The sequence below is a fragment of the Crocuta crocuta genome, unplaced genomic scaffold (assembly GCF_008692635.1).
Source record: "Crocuta crocuta isolate KB4526 unplaced genomic scaffold, BGI_CrCroc_1.0 scaffold301, whole genome shotgun sequence".
Lineage (NCBI taxonomy): Eukaryota > Metazoa > Chordata > Mammalia > Carnivora > Hyaenidae > Crocuta > Crocuta crocuta.
This window is the reverse complement of record NW_027527544.1, coordinates 1443566-1452910: the sequence shown is the minus strand read 5'-3', so window position 1 is coordinate 1452910 and position 9345 is coordinate 1443566. Positions and strand designations below refer to the sequence as shown.

The following is a 9345-nucleotide window of genomic DNA, read 5'->3' as shown; positions in this document are numbered from 1 at the left end:
AAAAAAAAAAAGGGTGGGGGGGGGATCAGAGGGCACCAGTCCCTGCCACACTGTAAGGAGTGAGAGGAGGTTGGTGTGTAAGATCAGGGGATAAAAGAAGCGAGAGAAGTAGGGCATCTCGGTGGCTTGCCTGACTTTTGATTTTGGCCCAGGTCACGATCTCTCACAGTTTGTGGGATGGAGCCCCGCATGGGGTTCTGCACTGACAGGTGACATCTCAGAGCCTGCTTGGGATTCTCTCCCTCCCCCTCTCTTTGCCCTTCCACCCCCAAAATAAATAAACTTCACAGTGAGAGAAGCAGCATGTACAAAGCCAATTCGCATGAAATGACTTTTAATTTTCTCCAAATAAAGAAATAAACTTCAAAATGAGAGAAGCAGCAGGTAACAAAGCCATTTTGCATGGAGGAAGTCAGGAAAGGGACAGTGAAGAGAGACTGTGTGCCGTGAGGAGCCATGGTCCACCTCTGGTCCGGCAGTCTCAGACACAGGTTATCGCCACGCTCTATTAATCATATGCCATCTTCAGACATTCCTGGTGGGAACACTAATGAAGGAAACATTTGACAATGTGGTTACTTTATAGCCGTAGTTTAAAGGGGTTTTATTTTTCTCATCACCTGCTGGCCAGGACACTGTCCTTTTGAACCCCTTTCTTATTTCCACCACCTACCTGGTTAGACGTGCTGAGGAGTCCCAAGCTTCTCCAAAAAATAGGAGTTGATACAGTGAAATATATTTGGTTCTGATACTTTATATGCAGAGGGGCAGCTAGAGCCTTGAGGAAGGGGATCACTTGGTCAGATGTCTCCCATGCACGGGCATAGGCCCGAGTTCTCACAGAAGTTTCAGGGCTTCCACACAGTAATGGCTCCGAGGTCATCCTGACCCAACAGGGAATTGGAATTATGTTTCTATAGTAACTTTGTTCAGTTCATTCATGGAAATGTATGATCGCTTATAGAAAGCACTGAGGGCCATGGCTGTGTAGTAATAGGCTTAGGTTTCTGGAACATCTGCTGAAGGGCAGACCAGCTGGTCTCATCAGCTGAATGTGAGGGCAGCATGCTTGAGGGTGCACCAGAATCTGCTCTTCAAGGATTGATGGCAAAGCTGTAGCAGGTGACCCCGAAAGAATGTACGTGTTGGAGGAAACTATTGGGTCAACAGCAGGCAGACGCCCAAAGGTGTTTGGCTTATTAGGATAATTAAAAAAATATGTGATCATGTCTTAAAATCCCAGACCAGGGAGAAATTCCACAAGAGAGGAAATACTTCCTGGTATGTAAAGGGGGATGTTAATAACAACACTCATTCTGGTGGGTGGCCCTGAGAAGTCAGTGACATAATGCATGGGGTGGGCAGGTAGGTTAGTTCAGTAAACATTTGCTTTTATTTTTAAGGATTGATTTTTTTTTTCTCGTTTCTAGTTCAGAAGGGCAATGCTTCTGAAAAACTAGGCCAGTTTTGGCTAATCACTGTTAGCCAGACATAAGCCGGCTCTGGGAAGCTCTGAAAGCCTTCACCCAGATAATCTAATTTGGAGCACATTTCCTTACAATGCAGTACGAATGGTTAATACAGAAAACCCAGCTTTTCATCCAGATGTTTAGTTTCCATGATGCAGAGACTAAATGTATCTCTTCACTCTGACAGTGTTGCGCCAAGAAAATATGGGAACACAGTGTAATTTTGCATTGAAATCTATCTCCTTTTCTCAGCTCCTCCCCTTTTGCTTTAAATTAACAAATAGACACTTTTTAATTTATTTTTCAAAAAATTTTTAATGTTTATTTTTTAGAGAGACAGGGCACGAGTGGGGAAGGGGCAGAGAGAGGGAGACACAGAATCTGAAGCAGGCTCCAGGCTCTGAGCTGCCAGCACAGAGCCCAACGTGGGGCTCGAACCCACAAACCGTGAGATCATGCCCTAAGCCAAAGTTGGACGCTTAACCTTCTGAGCCACCCAGGTGCCCCTAAAAATATATATATACTTTCTACAATGAGATTGCCAGCTAGACTTGACCAGCAGGGGGCAGGTAACTGAATACTCATCTTTGTGATTCTCCCAAAGCTATGAAATGTTCATCTCAATTATAAATGTATATCTTCTATCACGCATCATAACGAAAGTAAAAGGATTATTTCTAAAAACTTAGCAAATAAAAATAGGTACCTTGAATGCATTTAAAGCAGCTTCCATTTCATTAGAACATGTATATACTTTATCAATTTTAAGGAGAGTATTTGTTTACATTTTAATACCCCTGAAATTGGAATACATCCCAAAATTGATTGTAACTTAGATGCAGTGAAATATGGTAATTATTCAATTTAGGATTAGCATATTAAGGTTTGTAAATTTACACTCCATTGAAGCATGACATGGGATGCATATGAATTTAGATAGCCGAAAGCAAAGTTGTATAACAAATTATTCATAACTTCTTACCCTAAATAAAATAAGAAGTTATTAGAAAAGAGGTAGGGGGGCGCTCCTGGGTGGCTCAGTCAGTTGAGCATCCAACTTCAGCTCAGGTCATGAACTCACGGTTCGTTCGTGAGTTCGAGCCCTGCGGCGGGTTCTGTGCGGACAGCTCAGAGCCTGGAGACTCTTTGGATTCTGTGTCTCCTTCTCCCTGCTTCTCCCCTGCTCATGCTTTGTCTCTGTCTCTGTCTCTGTCTCTCTTAAAAATAAACATTAACAAAAAGACTTAGGAGAAAGCATATGAAGACTTTACATGGTGCTTTAGTCTCTCAAGGATGTTTCTGAATCAGAATGAAATAACATTTCATTTTCATTCAAGTTGTAGCATAGCGGCATTTAAATAATGGTCAGTTGACGTATAGAGCAGTGCACATCTAAATGTTGTAACTTGCCAGGCTGTTTTTAAATATGTTCTCTACTTGTTCAGAATCATCAAGTGGAATTTTCAAAAGCTTGAACTCCCCCTTCTTGTGATTTCACTTTAGCTACAACAAGATGAAACCCAACCCAGTGAGGACTGACATCTCAGTTATTTCTAACCCTCATTATCAACTCATCCTCAATACTGAGGGAGCAGAAATTCTGTTCCCAGGTAGATAAACTACCTGGGCAAATTCAGGAGACCTTTGGAGGGCCAGAGGCAAGGTAAACACTGCTTTCCCCAAACACAAAGTCGTGGGTGTGGTCCAGTGGCAGTTGGAGGGCACAGTGCAGACCCTTGTTTGTTGTAAGATATTGAAGAGTGGGGAATGGACTTAGCCAGAGGAGAGAGGGCTTGTTCTAGGAGTAAGTGCTTGGCCTTGAATTATGATTCACACACTCACTGTTTACATGCCTGGCCTTAAATCACTTAAGTGCCGGAGTCCAGCTCCGACCAGGTCCAGGGTCCCTGAAGGATGGACAGTGTCAGGGAGGGAGGGAGGGAGGGAGCCATGAGAATCTTTCTGGTCACCAGGCAGGCATCTCTGCTCTGTTGGTTTTGGTGTCTTTATTTATAGGTCAATCGTTAACATGGCATCAGAAAAATGGAATTTTTTTTTTTTACAATGGATAGTTCTCTGTGATAAGAGGTTTTGGAAAATGTACAGAAACAGGTTTTACAGAAGTATTCTTGCAGAACTACCCCAATTATAGTGAGGTTGAATAACTAAGAAAATAACAGGGTATTCTTAGTGAAAAACAGGATAACGTACACATCTTAATAATGCTAAGATTAAGTCATAGGTTAAGTTGTAGATACACTTATCCATCCTCACCACAGCTGCCAGGGTAAGGGAAGGTGTTTGTGGAATGTAGGCCTTAGGGAAGGGACTGCTATACATCACCAGTTAGCAAAAGTATATGTAATGACTTAGGTTCTGCTCTTATCTGTTCCTTCTCTCTAAGTTAGGCTCTTTGTCCTCGGGCAAGACTTGATTTTCCAGTTATATGCTTTATGGCACCGGGGAGCCAGCCGTCGCTTTAAAGAGTTTCGCTCATTTCCAATACATAGAACGGCCTCTTCGAGTGCATTTACCTTGTGTCTAGTTTTATGATTTCTTGAATAGCTAGGGCATGAGAGACATTTTTGGTTAGCATGTTGAGCTGTATGAACCTCTTGGACTAACGCAACTGTAGAAACAGAATTGTACATGTAAAGGTCAGTCTTTTATGACTAGAGGTCATTAGGCTGTTCATAGCTCAAGGGAAGTATCGAGGGAAACAGGACCTGCTGGAGACACGACGTCTGTTGCCATAATCAAAAGAAGAAGTTCCCACAATAAGTTCCTTCACAAGGTGCAATCATCATACCAGGGCCGGAATAAGGGGACAAGCTACTCCCAATAATAATCAAGGTACCTTGGTGGTTGGTGCTCAAGCAGAAATAATTGAGTCGGGGTGGATATCGGTCATCATCTGGTTGGCAAGAGACCGTGCAAACTTGCTTTAACCTCACCAGGAGCTTTCTCGAGTAGCGGGCTCACAATGGCTCCCAACACTTAAGCTCTCTAAACCTCAGTTTCCACACTTGTAAAATAGACCATTGGGTCATTCCTTTAAGCCTCTGTACCATTTACTTTTGCCTCACCTGGGGCAGTAGCATTTTCTACCTCGTGTCCTGTTTTGTGTATGGTGACAATAATGCCCCCAGTGGACCGTAAACTCTTGAGAAGCACGTAATTCCCTTGCCTTTGTGCATCCCTAAACCTAGCAGTGCATCCCTAAACCTGCCTTGGGTAAGGCAGCTCCTCACTAGAGATGTGTTGCCTCGAATTGCATCAAACTAGGAGACAGCTAAGGCGCCCCTTCCGATATTCTGCGAGGCTCTCTTTAAAGCGGGAGGGACTTTCTGTGGCTGAATGAGTTCTAGCTGGGTGACTGCAATGTTGGGAAGTCGGTAAGCAGAGTTTGGAAGCACGGGGAGAAGTTGCCGTAGCTAATCAGTTATACTAGAAGACACCTTGCAAGGCCAGTTGATTGTGGGTCTGGCCATGTGAGTTTTTAAGCAATCTTGACAAGATACTGTTTGATGATGGTGAGAATACCCTGGTTCTATTTTCAGATATAGAACCTCCTAGAATCAAGTGCCCAAGTGTGAAGGAACGCATTGCTGAACCCAATAAGCTGACCGTCCGGGTGTCCTGGGAGACACCAGAGGGAAGAGACACAGCAGATGGCATTCTAACTGAGTAAGTGCGCCTTGGCAGTGGGAAGGATGTTGCTTCTTTTATGAGAAACGTTTACTGCCTGGAGTGGGGAAGTGTATATCTGCTGGTCCATTTATGCTTTCAGAGCACTCCTTCAATTCCTCAGGCACGCGCTATTTTTCTCCATCGTCCTCAGGACCTGGCATACTGTATATTTTACTTACATGTTTGTTCATTGCCTGTCTCCACGATAGCATGTTTACTGCCAGAGTCCTAATGCCCAGAACCATGCCTAGCACAGAGTTGGTACTCGGTAAATATTTGTCAAAGGAAAGGGAAGAAGGGGTAGTGGGAAGATGGTAGAGCCAGACAGTGCCCCCCCCGCCCCCGCCACCCTGTGCTCTGTGATTATGGTTTAGTACAGAATGTTCTGTGCCTTGGTTTTTGGCAGCTGCTTCTTTCAAAAGTTTGACCTTTATTTTTTTTTAAACTTGTCACCACAGTGGGGCGCCTGGGTGGCTCAGTCAGTTGAGCATCTGACTCTTGATTTCCGCTCAGATCATGATCTCACAGTTGGTAAGATGGAGTCCTATGTTGGCCTCTGTGCTGACAGCGCGAAGCCTGCTTGGGATTCTCTGTCTCCATCTCTCTCTGCTCCTCTCTGTGCCCTTTGTCTCAAAAATAAATGAACTTAAAATAATTACAAATAAGGGCACCCGGGTGGCTCAGTCGGTTAAGCTAAGTTGGTTTGACTCTTGGTTTCAGCTCAGGTCATGATCTCGCGGTTTATGAGTTTGAGCCCAAATTGGGCTCCGCAGTGAGAGTGCAGATCCTGCTTGGGATTCTCTCTGTCTCCCCCTCTCTCTGCTTCCTCCAACTTTGTCTCTCTGTCTCTCTCTAAATAAATAAATTTCCAAAAATGAAAAAAAAAAAAAACCAACTTGTGACTACATTAAACACAGAAGAAGCTTATAAAACCAGAGAAAGGGTCTTCTGCTTTCTTCCCCACCCCAACCCCCTTCTCCAGTACCAGCTGTAGTAATAGTTTGACATACATACATCCAGAGTGCTTTTTCAAGCGTATGGTTCCCTTTGGGAAAGTTCAGCTACATGTTGTTCTGATCTAACAACCGGGCCCGTCCCCGTGCAGCTATCTGATTGGCCTTGTTGTTCCCTGGAGGCCACTACTCCGTGTCAGCAGCATGTTCACATCTGTGCCTTAAAGTTCATGGCCCTGTGCGACCTCCTTACGTGAGTTTCCATCTGTGGACAAAGGATACCTCTGACTTGCTGCCTTACGAGCTATACAGCGGGGAAAGCCTTGCTAGAATCCTATCAGGCGGTGCAAGAGGAAGTATCTTAAGCAATTATGGGCAATAATTGAACATCTTTACTGGAAAGATGGTCAGTCTTTCATCCCTAGTAAGACATTTTGTTCCTACATCCTGATCATTTCCTCCCAGTGCACCACTTAGCTTAGATGGCATCACGCGCTGTGTTCCCCCTCGTGACTCCTTCAAGCTAAGGTGTGAGTATTAAGAAAATTATTTATTTGCTGTCATATACCCATGTCACAAACCCCTAAGGAGAAATTTTAGTCACTTGGGATTAAAAAGTAAGTTACAGNCTCCTATACGTGCAAACATATGATATTTGTCCTTCTCTGCCTGACTTATTTCGCTCAGCATAACACCCTCAAGGTCCATCCATGTTGCTACACATGGCCAGATTTCATTGTTTCTCATTGCCATGTAGTATTCCATGGTATAGATAAACCACATCTTCTTGATCCATTCATCTGTTGATGGACACTTAGGCTCTTTCCATGTTTTAGCTATTGTGGAGAGTGCTGCTATGAACATTGGGGTACATGTGCTCCTATGCATCAGCATTTCTGTATCCCTTGGGATACAACTGCAATGGCTTTTGAAATTCTGTATAATAAACACAAAGTTTCCAGTCACTGGACGACTCTGTCTAGTGAGGATATAGACCTCCTCGGCATTTTTATGGGTCGCCTGTGTGTTATGGTTAGGAATGTGACATTTTTAAAGAGCACCTTAGTAGCCCCCAGCCTTCGGTTCCGAGCAGCTGTCTGCGTCCAGAGCTCTACAGCGCAGAACCAGCAGAGGCTTGGAGCGGGATGCCGTGGAGACTGGACTCCAGGCCCCGTGAGGACATCTCAGAGAGCTGTCTTGTCCCCTTTGCAGCCTGTGCTTGGGCTCCTCACTTCTCTGGCATTTCTCTTGTGCAAACTGCTGTTATATAGTCCCCTTCTAAGAGGGAAGGTTCTAGTGTCAAGCTCAGAGACAAATGCTTCCTGTGAGTTCCCTTATTTCCTCTCCTCCTGATGACTGTTGTTTGCATATCACAGATGAAATAGAGTCTCTAAGAAGTTAGCAGCCACTCATATTTGAAGTATGATTCCTCTCAGGTTTTTTCTTTAATGTTTATATATGAGAGAGAGAGAGAGAGAACAAGCAGGGGAGGAGCAGAGAGAGGGCAGAAAGAGAATCCCAAGCAGTCTCCACACTACCTGCACAGATGTGGAGCTTGATCCCAGGAACGGTGAGATCATGGCCTGAGCTGAAATCAAGAGTCAGATGCTTAACTGACTGAGCCACCCAGGCACCCCCCCCTCAGGTTTATCTGCATCTGAATTGTGGTTCCTGAGAACCTTCCAGGAGCGAAGACCCTAAGCAATACATTTCTAATGGTGGAGTTTCTGGCACTTTCCTAAGACCCTTCAATTCATACCTTATGAACAAACACCCTGTCCATCTCTCTGGGAGCCTCTCTTCTGTGGTGACAATGACAATGTCACCTATTCATTATTAGCAAATATTCTCATCATTGGTAAGAACTGTAGAGAGAAGGCCAATTGAGTATCTATCTGTTGGAAAACCAACCAACCTGGCATGTTATCATGCCGCACCTTTTGCTGTTGTCCTCAGATAGCCAAGAAGGAAGCTGCTAGAGTCGCCCTAGCTGTGTGGTCTTGGATGAGTTCTCTAACCTTTGGATGCCTCAGATTCCTCATGTGTGAAATGGAGATGATAATACCTACCTCATAAGGTTGTTGTGAGGTTTAGTAGGTATAAAATGCCTGGAACTGTGCCTGAAATATGTATATAAAGTTTATGTAAGTATGAAGAAAGTATTATTATTACATTAGGATAATCAAGGAATCACAGTAAAGTTGCCTTTTGCTCAGGAAAGCTCTCCACTAGGCCAGGTAGGAAAAACAGAGACATTTCTAGCACCCCCTGCAGGCGCAAATTGCCAATGACTGCTTGGACTATACCCAAATGATTTTCCTCACAGAAAACTCCCTCATCCTCCCCGAAGTGAGGCAATTAAGGTTCCCCCTGGAACAAAGGTGGGCCTGGAAGAAGACTTGGGCCCCGGATTCTCGGCATGTTCTATCATGTGTTCTACTTTTCAGTGAGAAAAATGAATCCGAACTGGCTAGGAATTGGTGACTTCCTTGTTCTGGTCTCAGACTGCTCTTCCAAAGCAGAATATAGCTCAGGAACTTCTGTTCTTTCAAGAACTCTTTGTTCTAGTCAGACTGGCCTAATGCCTCCCCCTCAGTATCTCCATATCCAGGGCAGAGTGGGCGCTGAACATGTGCCNGCGCCCATAACGGCCCAATTATTGTTAGGCCCTTAATGATCATCTTTGGTGTTTCTGTTTTCTCCCCCCCTCTTTAAGTGTTATTCTAAAAGGCCTGCCCCCAGGCTCGAATTTTCCAGAAGGAGACCACAAGATCCAGTACACAGTCTATGACAGAGCTGAGAACAAGGGCGTTTGCAAGTTTCGAGTTAAAGTAAGAGGTAAGAATTCTGTGAATTGGCTCTTTCCTCTCTTTACAGGAACAAAGGGAAGTAGGCCCTCAAGCAAGAACCCTTTGTGAGCTCCCACTGCCATGGGGATAGTTGCCAGCTTTGGATTAGCCTCTGATGAGGAGGCCAGGGGAAGTGTGCCATCTTAATGCCTGCATTTGACAATACAAATCCGGACGAGGTTCAGTGCTGGCGGATTAGTTACGAGGTCTGAGCGAGCAGTAAGCCAGTCTCGCATGAGCCCGCAGCTGGCTATCCCAGAAGAGTATTATTTTGATAACTTTTTCATCCCTGGGCTTGAGTGACCAGCTAAAGCCTGTAAGTCCTTCAATAAAGGAGGTTAGGAGCCCCCTAGCTTGGGCCACCAGGAACCCGTGTTTTTGATG

General features: G+C 44.7%; 1 protein-coding gene across 1 annotated transcript in view; it reads left to right on the top strand.

The window, feature by feature from the left end:
- Positions 1 to 9345, top strand: part of SRPX (sushi repeat containing protein X-linked) — a 62716-nt gene that overhangs the window by 17619 nt on the left and 35752 nt on the right. The window contains 2 exon segments of the mRNA XM_077765139.1: positions 5030 to 5156; positions 8829 to 8950. Of these exon segments, the coding sequence (XP_077621265.1) occupies positions 5030 to 5156; positions 8829 to 8950 (249 nt within the window).